The sequence below is a fragment of the Gloeophyllum trabeum genome (genome assembly GCF_000344685.1).
Source record: "Gloeophyllum trabeum ATCC 11539 unplaced genomic scaffold GLOTRscaffold_00002, whole genome shotgun sequence".
NCBI classification, from domain to species: Eukaryota; Fungi; Basidiomycota; class Agaricomycetes; order Gloeophyllales; family Gloeophyllaceae; genus Gloeophyllum; species Gloeophyllum trabeum.
This window is the reverse complement of record NW_006920411.1, coordinates 1,453,625-1,476,219: the sequence shown is the minus strand read 5'-3', so window position 1 is coordinate 1,476,219 and position 22,595 is coordinate 1,453,625. Positions and strand designations below refer to the sequence as shown.

General features: G+C 54.0%; 7 protein-coding genes across 7 annotated transcripts; 3 read left to right on the top strand and 4 right to left on the bottom strand.

Moving 5' to 3' along the window:
• Positions 1-197: 197 nt before the first annotated feature.
• Positions 198-3,669, bottom strand: GLOTRDRAFT_113994 (acetoacetyl-CoA synthetase; the record flags this gene model as incomplete). Its single annotated transcript, XM_007864096.1, has 16 exons — positions 198-372; positions 425-490; positions 551-806; positions 861-945; positions 1,003-1,284; positions 1,334-1,472; positions 1,563-1,728; positions 1,777-1,881; positions 1,934-1,943; positions 2,003-2,274; positions 2,327-2,374; positions 2,422-2,476; positions 2,529-2,565; positions 2,728-2,876; positions 2,940-3,249; positions 3,637-3,669. The coding sequence occupies 16 exons, from the start codon at positions 3,667-3,669 to the stop codon at positions 265-267; spliced, it is 2,121 nt and encodes a 706-aa protein (XP_007862287.1). The 3' UTR covers positions 198-264.
• Positions 3,668-4,915, top strand: GLOTRDRAFT_55076 (uncharacterized protein). Its single transcript, XM_007863672.1, has 5 exons — positions 3,668-3,842; positions 3,894-4,140; positions 4,194-4,343; positions 4,398-4,476; positions 4,538-4,915. Exons 2-5 carry the CDS (start codon positions 4,085-4,087, stop codon positions 4,682-4,684), a joined length of 432 nt encoding a protein of 143 aa, XP_007861863.1. The 5' UTR covers positions 3,668-3,842; positions 3,894-4,084; the 3' UTR covers positions 4,685-4,915.
• Positions 4,916-5,070: 155 nt separating this feature from the next.
• Positions 5,071-7,916, top strand: GLOTRDRAFT_98318 (uncharacterized protein). The gene is made up of 16 exons (XM_007864095.1): positions 5,071-5,320; positions 5,376-5,532; positions 5,589-5,674; positions 5,727-5,745; positions 5,803-5,924; positions 5,986-6,003; positions 6,118-6,138; positions 6,191-6,221; positions 6,275-6,408; positions 6,467-6,567; positions 6,633-6,644; positions 6,711-6,752; positions 6,825-6,887; positions 6,937-6,954; positions 7,009-7,452; positions 7,505-7,916. Exons 1-16 carry the CDS (start codon positions 5,233-5,235, stop codon positions 7,835-7,837), a joined length of 1,689 nt encoding a protein of 562 aa, XP_007862286.1. The 5' UTR covers positions 5,071-5,232; the 3' UTR covers positions 7,838-7,916.
• Positions 7,917-8,352: 436 nt separating this feature from the next.
• On the top strand, positions 8,353-11,309 carry GLOTRDRAFT_32962 (uncharacterized protein; the record flags this gene model as incomplete). Its single annotated transcript, XM_007863475.1, has 7 exons — positions 8,353-8,990; positions 9,043-9,236; positions 9,287-9,996; positions 10,060-10,237; positions 10,295-10,665; positions 10,718-10,773; positions 10,829-11,309. The coding sequence occupies 7 exons, from the start codon at positions 8,353-8,355 to the stop codon at positions 11,307-11,309; spliced, it is 2,628 nt and encodes an 875-aa protein (XP_007861666.1).
• Positions 11,310-11,661: 352 nt separating this feature from the next.
• GLOTRDRAFT_125551 (uncharacterized protein) lies at positions 11,662-13,492 on the bottom strand (the record flags this gene model as incomplete). Its single annotated transcript, XM_007864094.1, has 4 exons — positions 11,662-12,850; positions 12,900-12,970; positions 13,028-13,201; positions 13,265-13,492. 4 exons carry the CDS (start codon positions 13,490-13,492, stop codon positions 11,662-11,664), a joined length of 1,662 nt encoding a protein of 553 aa, XP_007862285.1.
• Positions 13,493-13,798: 306 nt separating this feature from the next.
• On the bottom strand, positions 13,799-14,400 carry GLOTRDRAFT_33966 (L30e-like protein; the record flags this gene model as incomplete). Its single annotated transcript, XM_007863542.1, has 3 exons — positions 13,799-14,093; positions 14,154-14,223; positions 14,283-14,400. Coding segments are annotated over 3 exons (483 nt in total), but the record flags the coding sequence as incomplete, so codon positions are not given.
• A 3,735-nt stretch (positions 14,401-18,135) lies between these two features.
• Positions 18,136-20,981, bottom strand: GLOTRDRAFT_70507 (uncharacterized protein; the record flags this gene model as incomplete). Its single annotated transcript, XM_007864093.1, has 8 exons — positions 18,136-18,157; positions 18,460-18,566; positions 18,646-18,949; positions 19,001-19,234; positions 19,288-19,432; positions 19,504-19,630; positions 19,695-19,940; positions 20,100-20,981. Coding segments are annotated over 8 exons (2,067 nt in total), but the record flags the coding sequence as incomplete, so codon positions are not given.
• Between the last annotated feature and the right edge of the window lie 1,614 nt (positions 20,982-22,595).

Genomic DNA, 22,595 nt, shown 5'->3' with positions numbered 1-22,595 from the left:
TTCAGGTCGGCACAAGCCTCTTGCACCGCCAGAAAGTTTTTCTGCATTTGCATTGTCGTTCCATTTGGAGTCTGCTAGGGCTGCCTCGAGGCGTTGTCCCACCAGATGTGGCTCATATTTGGAAAGAAGCGGAGAAAGATCCCGCGCTCTATCTTCAGATCTCCCATTCCGATCAGCCGGCACGCGTCGGCCCAGTTCCGGTCACCGGTCACACCCTCATGTCACATTCCGTGCCTAACAGAGCTCGTACAGGATGCTACAAGCTCACACCTCGTCTCGCAACTGCTGTCCGATGCGAACATACTCGTCCAGACACTCCGGGTTGCGCAGAGTTGCGGGATTAATGCTCGATATCGGCGCCCCGTTTATGATCTGTGTATGCATATTCAGTGGCTGCGGAAGGAAAAATGCTCGGTCAGTTTACCTTCTTGACCGGGACTTCTACTCGTTTTCCATTCAGCGTATACGGGATATCGGTCACCTGAATGATCTTCAAGTAATGTCAAGAAACGTTGCGGAGCTGATGGGACAGCCACAAGGCTTAACTTACGCGACTCGGGACATGGCGGGCTGTTCTCCGCACCCGTATCTCCTCCTTAATTTTCCTCTCCAACTCCGCAGACATCCGCTCCCCTTCCATTAACTTGATGAATAATACTACCCTTTCGTCTGCCCCACCTTCCAGCGATTGCCCGACTGCGAGGTAGTCAATTATAGTTCCCGTTGGGTGACTCGTGGAGCCTGAGAAACACATGTCCAACACATCGTACAACTCAGCTGATCCAAATCGAACGCCTCCGGGGTTTCTGACGGCAGTTAGGAAGCCTCGTCTGGACTTCAACTGTACGGAAAACACTCACAGAACACCATCACTTCGACCCAGCATGATCAGGCCTCCTGCATTCCCCAGCTTTGAGCGTGTAATTACAGCGTGGTCCCCATGGTCTGTGGACCCATACAGTAAACCGTGTGGTCACATCCATGGGATGACAAGACACTTACACCAAATGCCTGGGAACACGGAGAAGTAAGCTTGCTGGTACCTATCTTTAGCTGCTTGCACGGCGTCTTCCTTCCCAAAGCCAGGTAGTGGCCAAAAGCCGATCGGCATGCACGGGAAGGGCTTTACACAAACCAGATCCCCCGCTTCGTCTGGACCTGCGCGGATTCCCGTAGGAGTGAACGCCTCAATCGCCATCCCGAGCATACGACACTGGATCTCTCCGCGGTACACGGGCAGCGCGGTACACATGCCGGCGAACAAGGAACATATGTCGGTTCCGCCTGTACCTGACATTCATACATTGTTGGTGCCGCATAAAGCACCACTTGCCTGTGATGGATCCCAAAAGAACATCGTTCTTGATGCTTTGATAGACAAAGTCAAAGAGTGGCGGTGACAGTGGCGAGCCGGTGGAGTATATGTGGCGGAGAGAGTCTAGTCTGTGGTGTTCTCGAGGCCTGTAGACTTTCTAGGTCCGCGCAGCTAGTCAGCATTACTCCTCGGAAGCGCGGGGTGATCGGAGACGGAAATAGAGAACTCGAAGAAGGAAATCGCTTACAGACAACTGGTCGAGATATTTAGCACTCGTGCCAAAGATCGTTATGCCCAGGTCATCGGTGAGCCGCCAAAGATAGGATGGGTCCTTGAGCGGACTGCCGTCGTACAGGACTAGCGTACACCCTACAGTGAGGCCCGCCACCAAGAAGTTCCACATCATCCATCCACTGTATCCTGATCAATATCAGGAGAGCATCGTAAGGAATGTAACGAACGTGGTCGTATAATAGAAAAACACGTCTTCAGGCTTGAGATCGGCGCAGATCATGAGCTCCTTCTTGGCTTGCAGAAGCAAACCGCCTGCACGGTGCACTATAGGCCTACATCATGCCTGACATTAAAGCCAAAAGGTAACATTTTTAGAGCACTCACTTAGGCCGTCCTATTCACCGGTTAAATAACCTGTCGAGTCAATGAAAATGCCTCAATGAAGATCCGCACCGGTTGTCCCAGAGCTGAACAGGATCCACAGAGGCCAGTCGAACTTCTGACGGCTCCATTCAATCTCGCCGCCCTTATCTCTTCCTAGCTTCTTCATCTTCCCTTCATTTACGAAGTTACTCCAGCTGATCCAGTCGCCTTGCCAGCCCGTCCGATCTCCTTGAGTGGTGATAGCATTCACTACGACCACTTTCGGGGAGATACCCTCGGACCGTAAGCTTGACAGGAGTGAGGAGAACTTGGGCACGTGTGGGTGTACTTTGCCATTGTAACTGCACCTCCCTTTGGTCTTGCGATGCTGACGAGTTAAAATAGAGGGCTTACACGACTCCGTCGACAGAAAATATAACAGTCGGCCGTACTTGCTCAAATCTGGGAGACATTTACATCGTGCCACAGATGAGACAGGCGGAGCGAACCTTTCGTAAACGCCTTCTGCACCGAAGTCCGCGGCCGCACTGACCCAGATGCAACCTAGGACCGTTATAGAGTGTGTATATGCTCATAACAAACGTGCAAGACGGACCAATGGCAGTGGCCGCCAGGCAAGCTGCTACATTCTCCTGTATTCAATAGCGTCGCTCCGTGAGTAGAGCCATACACAGACCCAGTTGATGTATCTCCGCACTGTCTCTTACAGGCGGTCATGATAATCAACAATCAGAGATTGAATTGAAAGAGACAAGGCTGAGACAATCAACTGCTAGTGGGGTCATGAAACGCACTATACAGTTGGAAGAATAAGCCGCGACGCGATCGCCTGCCTTTAGACCGAGCGAAAGGAGTGCGGACACAAGATCGGCGACAAGAGAGTAGAGTCCAGCATACGTCACGGTTCGAAGCAGAGGGTCCGGAGCAGAAGAGGTCGGTTCCGCTAGAGTCCAAAGTAACTTTGGATGACGGCCTTTGACGGCATTAATGCGAGCGAGATACTCACTTGCCTGGACGAGCGCTATCTTATCCGCAGACCGAGAGCGCAGCACGTTCTCTGCCCAATTCAACTTTGCCTCCACGAACCACGGAGGGTTTGTCGCCGGTAAAGCGGAGTTGTCGACTACATGGGCGCCCTTGTGGCCAATGATCTCCGTCTCGTCCCATACAGTACTCCAGAATTCGTCGATGTGGGCCACAGACCAGCGATACAAATCATGGTAAGACTCCAATTGCAGTGCGTACTTGCGATTGACCAGCTTCAGCAGTTGGAACGTGCGAGTCTCCTGTGGACGCTCGGGCTTATACAACAGACCCTGATTATCAATCTCATGAGATGGAGATTGCCCAGCGCTAGTCATCATTAGGAGAAGGAAGATGTGGTTGCAAAGGCCGAGAGCTCCTATAGGACGTTGAGTGGCGTTTCTCACAGGACAGTGGGTCCGCGCGAAGACAAACCCAGACAATCGGAATGGCGTGTTCCTCAAACGGCTAGCCTTACGAGACCTCCACAAGAATGAGACCGAGCAAACCACTCGCAGCGCTTCAGACTCTCAGTGTCGCCCTTAGCACGTGGATATCAATAGATTGGCTTGCTAACCACGCCGAACACGCATCGTACGTTGCAGAAATGAAGATAAAATGCGAGAAAATCGTTTCTGTACAGCCAAGCATGCTTGGGGCGCGCAGCAGCCCTTGTTTACATGACAGCAGAGGACAAGACCGACGCCCAGCATCGAGGTCGCGAAGAGGAAGCTGCAGGAAGAGGGCAACTCAGCCACTCAGGATAGCCGATACAGAGCCGATGAGTCAACGCGAGCGCGAAATCTGAACCGGCCGCAGATTTGCGGTGGCACGCACGTGCGAATCTTTTTGAGCTGTCCCGCCACCTGCTATAAAGGGTCTGTGGCTTTATAACCGTCCACTGTTTTGTCCCGTTCCTTCATTTGCTTGAACTCACCTGGAACACCTGTGCTCTCACCGCTTTACCTGTTTCTGGCTGCGATCATCTTCCCCCCCACGTCTACGTCAGTTTCGCATATAAGGTGTCGCACCGTATAAGATCAAGCACCGCTACCCACCTCTACCCCGTACCACCACAATCTCTTAAAGCCGCCCACTCAACCAATTGCCTGTCGCTCGTAGTCTGCAATGGATCGCTTCCTTGCTCCCCACACGCCCGAGGCCCTCGCTCACAACCACTTGACGTACGTGCCACAGCTTTGCTTCGGTCGAGTCACAGCAACTCACCGTCATACAGCGAGAATTGGTTCAACTGGGACACTGACCACCCGTCTCTCGACGAGACCCTCATCGCTGGATGCGCGTCCTACTCTGCTCTGAGTCGTTATCTCACCGGAGCGGACCTTTTCCTTCTCCCGCGCTCGAGGTCCGAGCTCGAGAGAATATTGTGAGTTTCTGGCGCGCTTGAGCTTCGGGGGCATATGACTCACGAACTTCACAGAAGGAGATATTCCTACGATGCTATTCACAATACAATTGCCAGAGCGCGGTCACCCCTGGAATCAGGAGGATACAGCAGGGTACGTCATATGCGTTCGTCTGGGAAGTAGACCTACTGCTTACCAAGGCTAAATTTGTTAGATCTGCCACCTGGCTGAAAGGTCAATAGCTAACGTGCTTGATGCGGGCGATAACACGGAGACACTCCTGCGCCTGCATTCGAGGCCTTCGGATTCTGTGATCAACAGTATTGATCATTCGTCTCCCCGACCGATCAGAACGAAGTAAACTGCATTCGTCGGCATCCATTCAGATATTTATTGCATTGTTCTTCGTCTCCTCTGTCGTCCACCTCCTTCGTTGTTGTCTTTGTCGTGTCTGCACCGTTCAGCTGTATCAACACCAGCAATACTCCAGATCGGAGTATGGCACTCCCTCGCTGTAATACATGTACGTTAGCTGTAGCATCCTTATCTTTATTATCGTATGCATCAGAGTATACACGCGGGTGCATCGTCCGTTGCCTGTCGCTGAGAGCAGCCTGAGTAAGTGCAGTAGTCCAAGATGCGCAAAGGTTCCGAGGCGAGGCCGCCTTCTTAGAAGGGCTCGGCGAAAGCCGAGGTGCACCGCATCGGTGTCCATCCCATTCCTTGCAACGAACGTGCGAGGCCGCTGAACATGATTCGGTGTCACCAAAATCCCATACACTGAGACAGTACCCGCTGGTAGCCATAACCAGCCGCTTCAGCACCGAAGCCTCGTCTTGCGCAGCTATTAATGTCTGCTCTATGTCTGCCTGTCCTACTTTCCTCTAGTCCTTGACCATGATGTCGAAGATGGCTCTCAAAGCCTTGGTATTGGCCCTGGTCTTCAACGAACTCTACGCAGCACCAGCTCAGGTGCCTCTGGATATACCATCAACTCGTGAGTCTTTCCGATGTATAGCAGACAATCTTGCGATGGCTCACGCGACCCACAGAGTATGCTAAGCGGAAGCTGCAAGGGCGATTCCTGCACATCACGGATATGCATCCAGACCCATACTATCGTCCTGGGGCCTCGGAAAAGTCTGCGTGCCATAGGAAGAAACCGAAGAAGGACAAGACTCGCGCTGGCTATTACGGGACGCCATTTAGGTTCGAACACTCCTTTGCGCGCTCGCATCCCTTATGAACGCACATGCGCTATACAGCGATTGTGATTCACCGTTCACCCTGACCAATTTCACCCTTGACTATCTGGATAAGAAGTGGACGTCAGACATCGACTTCGTCATATGTTCGTGACTCTTCTACGAAGTTCAATATTGTTCGCTCATGATGTAGTGCAGGGACGGGTGATAATGCCAGGTGACTGCTACCGCTTGCAGGCTGTCCTAATCCACTAGATACTGAAGTGTTTGATAGACATGATAACGATCGCAAGCTACCTCGGACGCCCGACGAGATTTATCATCTGAATCGGGTCCTTGCTAACAAGATGCACGAGGTATTTCTGAGCAAGGGTATTCCCGTGGTACCAAGTCTAGGTACGTCGCTATTCGTCACAGTATCTCCCAGCTGACAAACTGCTGGCCCCTCGGTGCTCAGGGAATAACGATGTATGGCGTAAGCTCCTTCCATTCATTCGTAAATTCTGCGCGCTCATCTGTCCACGTCTGTAGCGCATGTAATCCCCGTCTTCTCGGTTACAATTATTTCATCTGACGAATCTTGCCAATTTGCAGAATATACTGATGCCAGGTTTGTTATTGACGGGTAACCCTATCTCCTTCCCTGACGACGGCTGTTCTAGGCCCCAATGATATCACGCATGAGTTCTCCTCGTAAGCTGATTGCCTATCATCGACCCTAGGATCTCCTCTGACGATGGGCGCAGCATCTGGAAAGCATTTATACCATTTCCTTCTTTGCAAGTCTTTCAACGAGGAGCGTATTTCTCCACTGAGGTGATCCCGAATGAAATAGCTGTGGTCAGTCTAAACACGATGTACTTTTACGAGCGGAACAAGGGTGAGGAAGGGCCCGTCACAGCGTTTAATTCCGACTGATGCCCAGAGCTTATTATTAGCTGTGGGAGGCTGTGAGTTTAAGGATAGAGATGATCCTGGCAACTTGCAGCTGGATTGGCTGGATGTCCAGCTGGACGCGTACCGGCGCAGGGGTATGAAGGTACGTCGTGTTGTAGAGCGGGGTACTGGAGAAAACTCAAACGCCATATGCGGCACGTGAATTAGGTGTGGATGTCGGTACGTATACATCTCTGATTCCCTGTGTAATTGTGGTCACACGAGCTTGCGTTCCTTGACATGCAGGGACACGTACCCCCTTCCCCGGGGAATTACTTTCCGGAGTGTGTGAGTCTGCAGTGACGCTGCACCGTGCTTTGCCGCCGGAATCACTGACGCGCTGACGGGATGCGGACATAGTATGTTCGTTATGCCGAAATGTCATTGCGGTATCAAGATACGATACTGGGCCACCTGTTCGGGGTGAGTGCGGCGATATACCTGTCGCTCCGATCTAACTCATCCGCTTCAGCACATGAACGTGGACCATGTATGTGGCATGGCCGGGTGTTGCTGAATCCCAGGTCTGACGGCACTGCCCTAGTTCACGCTTATCGAAGCGCGAGATCTGGAGATCCCAGCGGAGGATGTGCAGGGCTCTGCCAACCGGAGCTCACCTATCAGCGTTCTGAAAAAGAAAAACAGGCTGTACAAGGAACTCATTGAGGACTTCTCCGACCTTCCAAAGTCCAAGAAGATCGACTATGATGAATATGCAGTCGTGAACATTTCACCTTCCGTCGTTCCGAACCCGTATTTGCCTTCGTTCCGCATCTTCACTTACAACATTACGGGAGGGCCTAAGAAATACCTGGACTCTCAAAGAAAGGGTCACTATCGCGGACCTACCATGGATAGGAAGAAGGCGTGCAGAAAAGGCTCAGCGTACCAGGACACCTGGTGGTGCCAGCCGCACAAACCGTGGCACTCCGATGCTGATGCGCCATCACGGACAAACGCTTTGTGGGCTCCTCTAGGTTATGCACAGGTGCGTGTGAGGGCGCCGTGTAGTTGCCGGCAGCTTGCTGACGGAGCTGCAGTATAATATTCGCAGGAAGCGACTAAACTCGTCCAGCAAAATACGAAAGCCCGGGTTCAAGCTGGAGTACATGACGTTCCCCGTGGACGCGCTGCATCCGCCAGCAGACGCGGTGGCCCCGGGCAAGTTTAAATATCCCATCCCCCTGCATCACCTGCCGCGATCACTGCGCAATAGCACGATCACGGAGAGCAAATTCGCACCGTATCAGATGCGCGATTTGACGATACCGTCGTGGGTGGAGTTGGCGCAGAGGCTGGCGCGTCCGAAGAAAGAGGAGAAGCTGCGGAAGCGGTTTAGAAAGTACATGTACCAGGGGGGCCGCGAGGGGTAAGGAGGCTGTAGGACAGATCAGACGTACCGTACAGCTGGTGATATGTCGGGCCTGGAAAGGCAGAGGCTGCAGAGCCGGATCAAAGGGGGAGACCGGCGGCCCAGACAGGGTCATAAGAAGGGCGTACAAATAAGCGCAACACCTTTCTTGAAAATCGCCCACTATAGCGGTACGTTGCCTTGACCACCGAGCCCCCGTAGATCTGGGCTGCCAACGCAGGCGATAGCGCATACCGTTCGTCTTCCACCTGCTTGCTCTCGTATATACCCCTTTGCCCCGAGAGCTGTTCATTTTTCCGCCTTTTCTCGCGCTAGAGTGGTGTGTATTGCGGTTTCATCAGGACCATCATCTGCACTGCCCTTTCGCTACTGGCTGGCAGCCTTTTCTCTTTCTCTTGCTAGCCTTCGTTTTCCGTCGCATTCTTCGTCGTCGGCTGGCCCGCCTTTTTGTATCCCACACTCGTTACTTGAATTTTCTACATGGCCGCTGTAAACATGCAGATGATGGCTGCTAACATGCCTATCGACTTCCTGCCCGCCCACCCTGCCCACTCGCGCTCCAACTCCTTCTCCTCGTCCTCGTCGCACAACCCGGGCTCGCGCCCTCAGTCTTCTCAGGGGGGCGTGCTGCGAACCTCGGGGATCATACCGCCCACCGCCGAAGACCTCTATCGCGCATCCTATCACCCGCTTGGCCGCCCCCACTCCCTCCCCACCGAGCGCGCCCGCCACTCCTCCGGCGCCTCCTTTTCTTCTGCGTACTCGCTCTCCTCGACCGACTTGGCCTCCCCCGGCGATTCCCCCCCTAATCACAACATCACCAACCCCGCGCTCAAGGGCCCTCTTCGTCCCACGCACATCAGGGGGCTCGTCAGGCCCTCGCCATACCCGCGTGACACCGAGAGCGTGCACTCGTCCTCGAGCGAGACCGAGGACCTTTCTATGTTCCTCGGCTCTTCGGCTGCCGACTACAACTCCATCTACGGCGGAGCAGCAGTATCGCACGCGAGTCCAGAGACGATGAGCACCGCAGGCGCGCTGGGCAGGATGACGATCAGCCCTGACCATGCATTAGAGAAGCTGGCGGCCAATGTCCGTGCTGCCACCACGACGAGCGCTTCAGACAGGGCAAAGCAGATTTTTGTGCAGGCTTGGTACGTGGCGCCCCTATCTTATCTCGATCATCGCGGATTCACTCTTGTACAGGCTCACTGCCAACTATGCGCCGTACCCAGACGGCAACGTACCGCGTCAAGGGCTGTACTGTTCTTATCAAAGGGTCTGCGACCAATACGGGATACCTCACATCAACACTGCGACACTTGGCAAAGCTATCAGGCTTTGCTTCCCGACAATTAAAACGCGCCGGTTAGGGGTCAGAGGGAACAGTAAATATCACTGTAAGCATCTCTTTCAATTGTTAAGACGCGCCTTCCAATACTTCGGCCAGATTGCGGGATACGCCCGGCCACCTCGGCAGAAGCCGAATTCTTGCAAGACTTTGTGCGCAAGTCAAATAATAACGCGGCGCAGTCGTCTATCAATGCTGCAAGGCTGGCGAACGAGCACTCATCTCACAAGAGCGAGGAGAGGTCGGACGAAGATGATGATGACGAGTCCGAGCCACCAGCCTCGGCTCGGGCGTCTAAACGGAATTCCTTGAACCTCAGTTTGAAGGAGCCTTCGCAGTATCCCGAGGATATCAGCACGGAGAAGACCCCTACGGTCAACAACTTGCTGGCTCAGGCGCAAGCGTCGCAAAGGCCCGCGTCCTCCACTTTCCCGGCTATCCGTCGACATGCCCAGGGCGACGTCAATCGTCTATCACACTCGCCTCCTGCTGGCAGCACCGTAGCGCCCTCTTCTTATCTGGCGACGCAGCAGCCCATTTCTGTTCGGCACATGCCTCATTTCCCTTCCATTGAGGAAGCGGTCGGTTCAAACTCGACTTCCCCTCAAGGTGTTGCTGCGCGTGAAGTCTGGGTGTGGTTCCAAGATCATCTGGATTCACTTCTGGAGTGCGTCCGATCGTTCAGATTTGATCAGTTCGAGATGCATCTGCGATCGTTCTGGTCAAGCCTGACGGGTAACCATCGGGAGGTTGTCCACGCTCCGGCTGTTGCTGGGCTGATGGCAAAGGCTGATGCCATCGTGTATGATGTGAGTAGTCTGACATTCATACAAGTATTGATATGAGATCGAGGGCTGATCATGGTCTTGTAGGAAATCCTGGAGATACTCCGTTCGCAAATGTTGTCCCCTATACCGACGACTTCTTTGACCAGTCTTCGTCAGCTCGCTGACAAGATGGAGAAGATCCTACTTGTCGCCCTCGAGGGATACGGTAACACATTTGTTGAGCCAAAGGTGGAGTTAGGCGCGCGCTTTGGTCACCTAGTCTGTCAGTTCCTGATGTCCCTCTCTGTCTATGAAGATGGTGCTGATCTGGCTCTTATAGTGCGGTTCCTTGATATCTATCAAGTTACTCAAGCTCTGAACACTGTTCTCACTAATCAGAAACAGTTGAACGAGATGCGTCGCTCGTGGCAGAAGATTGATTTCGAGTCCGTACGCAACCAATCGGCGCTGGTGTGTAACTGCCGCCATGAAGACCTTGTCCAATTATTGGAGGTTGAGTTCGTCGCCGTGATGGACTCCTTATCCAAGAGTCAGGAGCCTGTGCGGGACGTTATGGCATGGGCTGATAAATGCTGCGAAAGATTGATGGGCTCTGGGCGTGTCAGCAGTTCTGATGACAGGAGCACCATGAGCTCAAGAAGTGTTCTCATCCGTTGGGGCTACGTAACAAGCCAAGTCATGAGGGATTTGGTGAGTCGGCCTATACGCGGATCGTCCAGCAGATATTGATTTCGTATGCTAGACTATCCGTAGCGATCCTTCATTTGGGGCATTCCAAATCTTGAAGCTATTCCTTGAGTGCGTCTAGGTTCTCTCGTCGTCTGTCCCCGTGGTCTTGATGTTTTCTCTGCAGTGACTGGATCAGCGTGAACGTGCTCAGGAGTGTCGCCCTGTCCACGAACTCTGTGGCAGCATCGGTCGAGCCAGTTATGCAGCAACCATACTTCTCCCTCTCCCCTATGGCGGGTCAGGAGAGCTTTGGTTCCAGCCTCGACGTCCGACCGACTCATCATGTTATTACGCCCACGACCTCGAGCATGCTCGCCGCCTTGCAGCAGGATCCATTTCCCGCTGGGACACTGGATCCGTCGTCAACGGCGTTCGGTTCTGATGCTTATGGTTCCTTGTCCTACTTGGACGCCTCCACACCTCACGACGACGGTATGCCTGCCGTGCACCAGCCGGGGCTGTCGTTCGCCGACTACGGTTCTACGAACTCATTTGATGTCGCTGCCTTCGCCCCCCAAGATTTAGGAATGACCCCTTCTGTCGAATCCGCTCACAGCGAGTCTGAGCATGAAGTGGACCCTGTCAAGTCAGAACCGTCAGCATGATACATCAGCCGCTCTGGCTGTCTTTTCTTCTTCTAGTTATTGGGAAGTTGGATACACTAACTTACACGCTTCAAGTCTATATTATTCCCATCTAATTTCCTTGTGCTTAGTTGCTTGCCTACTTGTCTCAGTGAAAACTGTATTGCGTCTGCTCTCCGTGGTCCCTGATCCTGCCGCTCCTTGCTGTATATTTTGTTCGATGGACACGAGAAGTGGACTATCCGTATATACCATAATTATTGCTCATACTAAGAATATTGCGGCGATGAAAAATGTAAATTGCGTCGAACGAATGAGTGGTGTCTGAGATATATGTGCGAGATAGATACATATCGTGAGGTAAGAACGTTCGCTACTCCTGCGGTTCTTCAGGAGCCTGGGCTTCCACTTGATCCTCCTGCACGCTCTCGAGCTTGTCAACCACCTCGTCACTCGGCACAGCAACAGATGTTGCATCAGTCACCTTGGGTGTCGGGGCTGGCTCGGGGGGTTCCTCCCCTCCACCGTTCGGAGGGGTGACCTCCACGTCCGCCTCAGTTGACGTGCTCTTGCTCTTACCCGTAAGCCGCTGGATCTCAGCTTCGGCTTTCGCAATGTTTTCGGCAGTAACTCGGTTCTGGTTGGCCTCGAACCAAGCCTTTTTCGTTTTGAGGTCTTCAATGACACGAGGCACCTCCGCAGCTGACGATGGGGGAGGTATTGACAGTTGAAGGAGAGCCGTGAGAGTGGCGAAGGGGAGCTGGAACTGCGAGCTAGGCGTTCCGTTGGCTTCTTCAGTACCATTTGTCTTGGGCTTAGCGCCGCCCTTCTTGCCCTTGCCCTTCTTACCACCGACGAAGTATGCATCCTCGTCCTCACCCTTCTTTTTCCGGGCTACCAAGCCATCCTGAGCACCGGCCTCCACCTTCCGGAGCTCCAGCTTGGGCACACCCGCAACTTCCTCCTTGGCCGGGAGCGAAGCTGTAGACAAGGCGGCGGTCGTGGACTTTCCAGAAAAATAGTCGATGAGCGTCTGGCAGTCCTCGATCTGGGTCTGGAAAGCAGGGACGGCAGCCTCCTCGCGAAGACGCTCCGCGATCTTCTGCTTCTTTTCCTCCTCCTCCGCAGCGCGTTGCGCACGTGCCCTCTCCGCACGTCTCGCACGGTCCTCGTTGACCTTTTGCCAGTACCGGTCGTTGGCCTCCCGATACTGTTGTGCCGACTCGCGCTTCTTAGCATATAGGGTGTCGAGCTCGGCTTGGATAGCGCTGCGCTCGTCCATGAGCTTACTGCGGTTGGCGTAGGCCTCGTCACCCTCTTTCTTCAGCTCATCAAGTTCTGCCTTGATGGCGTCGAATCGCTCCGAGATGGCTTTGGCTTCAGGGTCATCAAGCTGTTTGCGGAGCTCCTCTGCAGCAGCCCGGTCGGCATCGATAGACTTCTGCTGCTCTTCGAAGCCTTCCACAGTACGTCGGGCGCGCTTCAGCTGGCTGATTTCCTGCAGCGTCCGCTTCTCGTCCGCCAACTTCAAGTTGCCGGATTCAACTTGCTTCTCTAGGTTCCTTCTAGGGTATGAGAAGAATTCCATTTAACTCTGGGTCGGTCACGTACTTGATGTGAGCGTCAAGCTCAGGGACCGTCTTAAACGGCACCTTTGCCTTGGCAGCCTGGAGGTCTTTGACCTGAAGCGACGTAAAATATGAACACCAAAATTTTGAAGATATGCTGATGGAGCGTACCTTTTTCTGGATACCATCCTGAAGCGCCTTCAGCTGATCCAGCACCTTTCCCCGAGCAGCCTTATTCCCCCCTTGCTGATTCCGGATGCTGTCCAGCTCTGCGCGCAACTGGGAACGCTTGTCATTCGCAGAGTTGGGCTTGGTAGCTAAATTGATTTTATCCCTGACAGCGTTCTACAGTATAGCCCCGAAGGAATGAGGAAACGCGCAGACCAGTGAGACGAGTTCTGTACGCACAAGCTTAGCCTGCGTAGCGTCAATTTGAGCCTTCAATTGTGCTTGCTCGGCATCATACGCAGCCTTGTCCGGTCTCCCAGAACCAGTCGCAGGACCCTTGATTGCTTCCTGCACATCGTCTGCCTTGGGGACCGGGGTGGATGTACCGCTCGTAGAGGGAGTAGCCTTTGCAGGCTTGCCTTTTGCGGCGGCTCCGTTTGCAGGGGTAGACTTAGTCTTGGGGGCCATCTAGGAGGTCAACTAAGGAGTGGAATGCAGCAAGGGAACGGAGGACGTGGAACTGGGATTCTGCACCCGGCCGTAAGAGCTGCCAGCAATAAATACAGAACGTGAGAACCAGCCACGGCTTTCCTGAGCCGATCGTTGCTGCCTTGGTCACTTGTCGGGGAACGTATGTTTTCCGTATTTACAATTTCCGCCATTGGTTCGCTTCATGTTGTACGCATATCCTCCGACAGCAGACGAGGCGCGTGGATATTACGATAAGTATACAGAGGGAACCTAGTCAAACAGCAGAAAAGAAACTGAAACACGTCACTGGAAAGCAACCTGCGTATCCATCTTTTGCACCTCCTTCAGGCACTCCTCATACAGCTCCTTATAATCCTCGACCTCCTTCTCCTTCGCGTCCTCGCCCTCCTTCCGCTTGACCTTCTTCTTCTGGTCCGGACACACCATGACACAACTTGTCGGTCGCTTTGTCGAACTGGAATGGCCTAGCTCTTCTTTTGAGGGTACGAAGACGTAGGGTATCTGCGCATCTTCACTAAGAACGGGTAGGTGTGATATGATGTCGATGGGGGTGATGTCAGCAGCAAGCACGAGTAACCTGTGCATACGGAAAAGTCAGCACGTTGGCTGTACGTTCGCATCGGATAGGCAGACGAACCCTCTCTCGCCCTTACGGATGCCCTTCACGACTTCCTTCACGCCTCGCTTGACCTGCCGTTGCTTAGACGCTAAGAGGGATGGACTGCGTTGTTAGATGTCGTTTAAGTGAGGATCTCGGCGCACATACCTCGCTTGATCGTCTTGTGCAGTTTTTTGAGCAGCTTCTTCTGCGCCAGTGGCCTGGCTATGGGTGATAACTCGTCCAGTGGAATGACCACTTCATCTTCATCCTTCTTAGACTTCTTCTTCACCTAAGAGACGCACAGTCAGGCCATATATCAACCCTCCTCTATTAACTACAGCTCCGAGCAATAACTCACCTTCACCGAATCCGCATCAACCGGCGTCATCTCCACATCCTGCATGCTCGTCACTGCCACGTCCGCCTCCACTTCGCCCCCTTTGCTTTCCCTCCTCTTTTTGTCCTTCTTTTCTGACTTATCCTTGGCCATAGCGCCTTTCGTAGGAAGGAGGTTCAACGGAAGAGAGGTGTGACAAATGTCACGATACCGTTATGATAATGCCCATTTTGGGAATATGTGGCGGGTCTCGGTCATAACTCGCTCAGGCCACATAGGGTTCAAATACTGCGTACTTGGTGACTAGTGCATGAGCAGTTACAAGTACTACGGTAGAAGAGACAAGAAATATTGTGGATTTCCTGGAACATCTGGTGCATCTTGAATATTGTGTGGACCCCTCCCCCTTGTCGACAGAACTGACCAGATATCTGCCCTCCCTACCGAACCTTGTAGCAGGCTTCGCCTGTCTCCAACTTTTTCATGGCATCAGCAATACTCCCCATTTCTGTAGTGATACTAGTCGCTGCATGATGCAGCTATTGAGAACGGGTCAGTCGGCCACAGATGATTCCGGGTCTTGGCCATTTACCGGGTCTGAAAAGAGTCACCCTTGATTTTAGTCGGTCGAGTTACCGTGCGCAATTAAACGTTGTTGAAACCTGTCACCAACTGCTACTTGTGCAGTGACTGCAACCACGGGCGTAAGTCCTGCCTCACTGGCATTCGGCCCCGGGCGAGGTATGATTCTATGCGTAAACTCTCCGGGGCATGCAGTTGTCAAGAATGCATACCCGATTTGTCCCAGCTTGTGTCTCGGCATCGAGGGATCTGAAGTCCCGAAGAAGCAGCATCAGGATATTGATGTAGTCGCACCGCCCTAAGACCCGTGCAAGGAGGAGGGACTCATCGTCGAATCCCGGGTGTTACCCAGGGTCGTCTTGAACGTTAATGACGTTTCAGATCAAGCCAGAGATTGCGTAGGGAAGCCAAAGAGATCGTGGCGTTTAGAAGGATAGATAGGATCGAACAAGCGTCGAATGGTGAGCGCAAAGACATCACAAGTCGATGAGTTTGACGTGCCGATGGGAGATACTCCTGGGTCCGCATCAACCTGCAATGCCTGACATCATGTTAGCAAGCGTGTCAAAGACCGTTAGAAATGTCCCGCTGGCTGACGTTCTGGACGACGCGCAGCCCACGTCCACAGTCATGTTCGATAATGCAATCGGGCCGTGACAGTTCCTGGCGCCGAAAACACACTGCTACTTTACGACCGCATATGGTTCCCGAAAGAGTTGAACCAAGTCTACACGAACATCCACCTGTAAATACATACCGCACGCCTTCACTATTTTCGATATTGTCTTAAGTCCCCAGGCTGGAAGAATTGATATTACTGCTCTTGACGGCCCTACGTATCGGAGAGCTCAGTGATCTCACTCACCTCCACGACTTATGCAAAACCAGCCGGGGCTGCGGGCTCCTCGACGGTCTCGTTGCATTCGTCCCGAGCTCTCTGTCATTCAATCTTCAAAGGCAGAGTCCTGATGCCACAGACAGAAACGACAAAGATAGCAGCGAAGCGCTAACGAGGGACCTCTGGATTTCATACAGAATTTCCTCAGCTCCGTACTACGCTGGCTGGGATGGATCACGCTCATCCCCGGTCAGAAGATAGGACTAATTAGTCGGTGGCCGCACGGAGACAGTAAATTAACGTATCTGCGGAAATGGGAGTTGCGCTCGCAATAAGGGTCGGTATCCATCGCGACGGAGAGGTATGCCATATAATGTTGCAGAAATACGGCTATAATCTTGATAAGCAGGCCAGCACATTAGAATTCTGTGCTCAGCCTTGCTTGTTTTGAACACCAGGTAAAAGCAAGGCCGTTATGCGGACAGACCGAAAAGGCCGATCAAATCAAGGACACTGGCATTGTCTGGAAGGCATGCAGCGTACCCTTTTGAGAATATAACGCGTAGACGGTAGAGATCCCCCAGGAGAACTCGATCGGGTATCAAAGGGAAGTAAGATCCATTGCCGCTCGGTGAATGGAAGGTCCTTCAAGGCCGGGCTTCTATCGCTGGTGGCGTACCCACACCCGCATCCGAGGAAGCCTCAATGAAGGAATACACTTGACTGACTCGTCGAGCGCTTTCAGTGCCTAACTGGCGTCTTCTAGATCAAGGGACAGATCTTGGTGCTTGAGCTTATTGGTTAATAAAGTAAGAACCTACCATAATGCTGACTTCGATCTACGCGTATTCAAGCAACGTCGCCGAGCGCGACGCACGGCAGATGATCTGCAAGGTCACGGCACTACTAGTGGTCGTTATGTAGCGGCGCTCGCGATCATTGGGAGTAGCGGAAAGACGGAGTAAAATAAAATGGACTGCCAGGCGGCATTGATGCACCGTGATTTTCGCGCTTCCAAAGCGGTCGAATTAGCGTTATATGGATATACTTGCGAGCATGAGAACTTACAGCTCATATCTCTGCCACAGTCATAACGTACATCAATTGAAGTGGGGCTCGTAGAAATGAGTTGAATGAGCACATCCGAGTCCGAAGAGCTGGACGTTCGTCAGTCGCCGCACATACTGCCGGCAGTCATTAGACGCTCACGTCAGTCTATACCCACCGCCCGCCCCCCTTTCCGAGGTGCCAGTGGATGCAACGGCGATGGCGAGGGACGCGGGGAGCCAAAGCTTACAGCCATCGACGAAACAGTACAGAACTCTCGTACAAGTTGTACTCTTTGCGCACGCCGCAGCATACCTTCTCGATAGAGTTTCTCCACCTTGGCTCCTCTATTGTCGTGTTCTAATCAGCCTGGTCGAGGAGTCCTTGGCGCGTCATGGCTCCGAGCGGGGTCTACTCGGTAGGGTGTCTGAGCGGCGAATTCTGCTGTAAGCCGCATGTCAATATCATGACATTGCCTCGCGATAGGCCCGGGAGGACCTCCGCAGCGAGGGCATCCGTTACTGCTGGTGTATAAATTTACGGTCAATGACATCTAATTCAGGCTGGACACCATAGACCTCGGACTCAATATTGCGGAATATCACTGCGCCGTTTCCGGACTGATGCGCTGCGAACAAGAATAGCCGTGTCAAGACATCCGATATTAGGCTGCATGCGACGTCAATAATACCAGAGAGGACAAGATACATTCGCTGGATACGAAGAACATAACTTGATACTGATGGGGACGGCGGTTATTGACACAACACAAGTCTGCCAGAACCCGCAAATATCCGAGTCCGAGTCCGCCACCGCAAGCCACAAATCAAACCCCGTGTATGCGTGATAATTAAAATGCGGCAAATTACAAAAGTACCGATACCGAGACATGCCATGGTAATGATGAATGCAACAACCGACAAGAGATGATTATCCAGTGAAGAATATGCGATGATACAACAGGAGACGATACGTGCCAATCCCTCATTATACGACGTAGGAAGCCAAAACCCCATAACAACAAATAAGATATAGATAGCATTAATTCCCATGCACAAGTCCAACGCGAGAGGGACGAGAACCCTCCTTCCAAAAACCCTGCCCAGACCCATACCAGAAAAGCAAACCCCCTCCCTGGTCGCCTCGATGTCCGCGGTGTCCACGCGTGGAGTTGAAAGCCGCTAGTAGTCCGCCGGCGGGTCCAATCACAATATCACACACCCACTCGAGAACCACCTAATAAAACCGCCGATGCACCCCGCGCAAAGAAATATTCGTAAACAAAAGATCCACAAAGCACCACGACCGAAAGCACAAGAAAAACCCAAAACCAAAATCGCCGATCCCTCCGCGCGACCGAAATAGAAGTGAAAGAACCGTGTGTAGCAACAGAAGAAGAGAACGGGCAGGTAGGGGGTGATGACAACAACGTGAAGAGCGCGGATAGGAGGCGGATGGTCTGCCCGATAAGATAATAAAGCGGGTTGTTGACGAACATGAAGAGAGAGATGAAGGAAATATGGAAAGGCCCTGCGTACCAATTGCTGTTCAACTGCTCTATCCAGTGCACGACGAGCCGCAGGCGCAGCCTGGGCGAGCGGATGGGGAGTAGTTTCGCCTTTTCGTGCTCGTCGATGGGTAGAACCTACCCGAAGTGATATACGCGTTAGTTAAATTACTACTATACGGCTCCTCGTACAACCCAGGAGTACAATTGAACGCACCAGAGCCATCCAGAAGCTGAACTCGCTGGCGGTGGTGGGCATAGGCCCATAGGTGTTATTCAACCTCTGCACAACCCAGGGCGCCGTGCCATGCCTCAATTGGTCCAGAAAGCCATGACAGATAGCCACCAACTCCGCATTTGTAGGCGAAGGTGGGCGGGACGGCGCCGAGGTGCTCGGGACACTCATTGGAGGGGGGAGAAGCGCGCCAAGAGAAGGCGTCGACGTCGAAGAATTCGAATCCGCGAAAACACTCAATTCGACACTGTCCACGTCGTCCAGCTCTTCCGCAAAGTCATCTATCCTATTGCCGAGGTTAAGCATTTTTCACATGAGCAAAGCCAATCTAGCCTACCTCTCAATCCGCCCCACGAGATACCCGTCCACGATGGCTCTTTCCAGGATCCTGAACCGCCAGACGCCCCAGGTCTCTACCATGCTCCTCCCATCGGCCAGCATCTGCACGCTTCGGATCTCCAGCATTGTACCGTACTCCGTCTGGCCGGCGATCGATGACGACCTGGGGGGCATGATCATGCCGAAGAGCGGCGTAGGCGAGGATAAACATCGCCGCAGCATTAAACGATAGCTATGGCACGCCGTGTGTAAGAGAAGAGGTTATACCCAGTAGACTACACGCACCGTGGCTCAAAGATGTGGAGAAGGGTGGGCATGCCAGGAAAGGAGAGCTGGCAGACAAATAAGGGCGTATCCAGCCTCGCGGCTTTCTCCTCCTCTTCGATCGACCGGCGCCGTTCCGCGTATGTCTCGGGGAAGGCTTTGAGGACTGTGCGGAATTTGTTAGCATTAGAGTGGGAGGGTCCTATTCGGGCATCATATTGGAGGAAGAAGACGAACTGATGGCAAGCAAGACTTGATTGTACGGGTGGTCTTGAAAATAGGAGAAACTAGGCAAATCCTGTCTGCACAGTGGACAGGCGTTGCTGTGATCCAGCGAACGCTGCAGACACTTGGCGCAAAACGTCTATACCAAGGTACCCGGAACGTTCAATAAAACGTGGAAGGCGTAGAGCCAGAGGACCACATACATGCTGACAAGGTGTTGTGACGGGCTGATGCAAGAGCATGTAGCAAATCTCGCACGTCAGCTCACCCATGAGTTCCTTCTCGAGCTTTGCACTAAGCGACTCGGGGCTAGAGTCGCCCCCTGCGCCCAGGGAAGAAGGCCCGGGAACGTTGGCGCGCTGCTGTGCCTGGGGGTCGGGGAGATGGAGATGACGCCTACGTTTCCTCGGGCGTTGTGATGGTCGGGAGCGAGAAGACGAGCGCGAACGCTCCCGAGTTCTGCTGGTAGACGCCTCTGGCTCGGTGCTGCGAAGAGGTCTCTGTACCTCTGGCGGCGCCACCTCTTGTTCCTCGGGCTCACGGTCACCCTCGTCCTGGTCGCTGGCATCCTCCCGATCACTGGCGTCCTCGGCATCTCTAGTCGGGACAAACTCGTCCTCGCCCTCCTCTGCTAGCTTGTCCATCCGCTCGACCAAGTCTATCACTTTACTTACCACGACGTCGACCTTCGGGTCTGGTACTTTGATTGCGACAGTCGTAAGGGGAGGGGGGTCTGAAATAGAGGGTGCCGGTCGGTAGACCACCCTGGAGGTCGGTGGAATAGTGAATGCGGCTGGACTCTGGTGGGTGGATGGACGGGAACAGGATGGCAGGGGGCAGGTGGGCAGCAGCGGGAGGGCTGCTGGCGCCGAAGACGAAGAGGGTGGCGAGCCGTCCGAGCGCACATGGTCTGCGCAGACGGTGTGGCCGCAGTGGAGGGTGGTCGGGGCGACGATGGGGCTGGGCGGGCGGCAGCAGTGGCAATAAAGCAGGGGGCGCAGGTGGCGAGGCATGAGGAGGACGGGAGCAGAGAGCGCAGGGGGGTGGCGGGACGCATTGCAAGGACTTTGAATGCGAGGGCGAATAGACGCGGAAGAACAGACAGCAGTGTCCGATCCCGGCCCAGATCGCGTCTGCGCGTGCTCTGCATCGGCGGGCAAATCACCTCGCTCGTCTCTGATCGCACCTTGCCTGTCGCTGTCTCCGCCGTCGCCCCCGTCAGCGCTGCGCTCCGGAGCCCCTGTCCGCGAGCCCGCTGCGTCCCTGCCAGTGCGCGGCGCTAGCGTCGTCGACACTCGATGGGCGTCGACGGGCGATGCGAGCACGCCCTGCGTCGGCTGTCGGGGTCGAGGATCAGACTGGGGCGGCGTGTGATGATCGTCCGCGGCAGGGCTGTCGCCGACGTGCACGGATGACGGGCGTGCATCGCTGGCAAGCGCAAGGTCTGGCTGAGTATGGTCATGCGCCGTCGCCTTTCCTTTGTCGAGCATATACCGCAGCCTGAGGCAGGAGGTATCCGGGCGGTTCGAAAATGCCGTGGTCAGGCAGAGGCTAATGCTCCCCTTCCACAGCCAGGGATATATATTGCGCTCGGTGTAATGCTCGGGGGTAATACTCGGAGCAAAAGCTTATTATCATGTTTGTTTGGCCCTGCTTGTACCAAGTTCGCAGCGCTCGCCGTCCATCGACGCGCCGTGCTGCCAACGCCGCCAACGCCTGACCCAACTTTGCGCTGGGTGCCACCGTATCAGCGCCAGGCGGCGTCATAACGATCCACGGCTGGCATCGCAGCGGCGGAAAGTCGCAGGCGGGTGTGTGCATCGGACGGATTCGAACCCAGATTGCCTCGCGCAAAGATCCCTCCTCCGATCTGCACCGCCGCTTCGTGGCTGCCCCTCTCTCACTGCGGCTCTTGGCTCTTTCACTTCAAATTCAGTTTCTTGCAATTCAAAGCCTGTTTGAACGATCGGCCCGCGGGCTCTGCCTATGTCCCCGGATGAACACCGGCCACTCGCTTCGCAATGCCAGTGGCCACAATTCTGCCCTGGCAGCAAGAACGAAGAAAACATTACAAATGCCTGTTTGTGGCCTAGCGCATCGACAAATTCCGAGGAAACGATCTTGTCAAATCCGTCTCAGTTCAGGGCATGACGTCGCTGACACGTGAACCAGGTTCTGCGACGAGAACCACATCCTCGTACACCGTCCCATCACCGACAATCTGTATTTCAGGTACCCAAGGCACTCGTACTCGGTGCAGGTACCCCACTGCAGTAGGGGCTCACCAAAGTAAACCCACGTGATCACCTGCATGTACCAAGCCCCAAACCATAAACGCAGGTAAACACCCTGACTACGTCCCTGACTTCTCCCGTCTTCGCCAGATCGATGCGCACCCCAGCCCGCAGCGAGATCGCAGGGCCAGCGCACATCGCGCCCGCCTTCCCGCGATGCACACGCCGTGCGTTCGGTCGGTTCTACCAGATCCGTCGAAGCCACTGGGATCTTGGACGAGGGCTTCCCCCGTTGACGTCGGAGCCAGACTACGTTCATACCTTCCACTAACACTCGGTTGTTTGCAGGTTACTGTGTACAGATTGATTGGGAGGCCTCATAGCGACATTCGCACTACAACGTTCTTAATAGCCGCCGCACCTGCTCATTCCAGAGGTTGTACACCCGACATGCCCGACACCGCTCCCGGGCTTGCTGGGTCTTCCCTCGCGAGGCCCCTCCGACACCGGCCTTCCAATGCTCTGGCCCAGGATCGACCATCAAGGATTTTCTCCGTCCCAAGTCGCTCGCAACGTCTTCCTTTGGCGCCGCTCGTATCCACCTGCAAATATATCGTAAGCCATCGGCCCGACTCGCAGACTCACGAAAACCTCTTGCTTTGACGCTCTCCAGAATATCTTGCTCGGCCGAATCGGGGATGATTGGACGGCGGGATCTCAGGTCTAGCTTGGTCATTTTCTCCAGGCCTGTCAAGGTCTACGCCAACCGTTCTCTGCACGGCCAAAAAATTCCAACAGAGTTAATTGGATCAGCCTTGAGAGGCTACAGCTATCCATCACCTCCCAAGTGACGCCAATTCTGAGGGGGCT

What these genes read in the sequence shown, in the direction of transcription:
- GLOTRDRAFT_98318 (XM_007864095.1), top strand. Translation starts at nt 5,233, where the DNA reads ATGGCTCTCAAAGCCTTGGTATTGGCCCTGGTCTTCAACGAACTCTAC. An exon ending in ATCACGCATGAGTTCTCCTC is followed by an intron (nt 6,222 to 6,274) that starts GTAAGCTGATTG and finishes CGATGGGCGCAG; the next exon opens with CATCTGGAAAGCATTTATAC. An exon ending in GGAATTACTTTCCGGAGTGT is followed by an intron (nt 6,753 to 6,824) that starts GTGAGTCTGCAG and finishes ATGCGGACATAG; the next exon opens with TATGTTCGTTATGCCGAAAT.
- GLOTRDRAFT_55076 (XM_007863672.1), top strand. Translation starts at nt 4,085, where the DNA reads ATGGATCGCTTCCTTGCTCCCCACACGCCCGAGGCCCTCGCTCACAAC. An exon ending in TCCGAGCTCGAGAGAATATT is followed by an intron (nt 4,344 to 4,397) that starts GTGAGTTTCTGG and finishes CGAACTTCACAG; the next exon opens with AAGGAGATATTCCTACGATG. An exon ending in AATCAGGAGGATACAGCAGG is followed by an intron (nt 4,477 to 4,537) that starts GTACGTCATATG and finishes TAAATTTGTTAG; the next exon opens with ATCTGCCACCTGGCTGAAAG.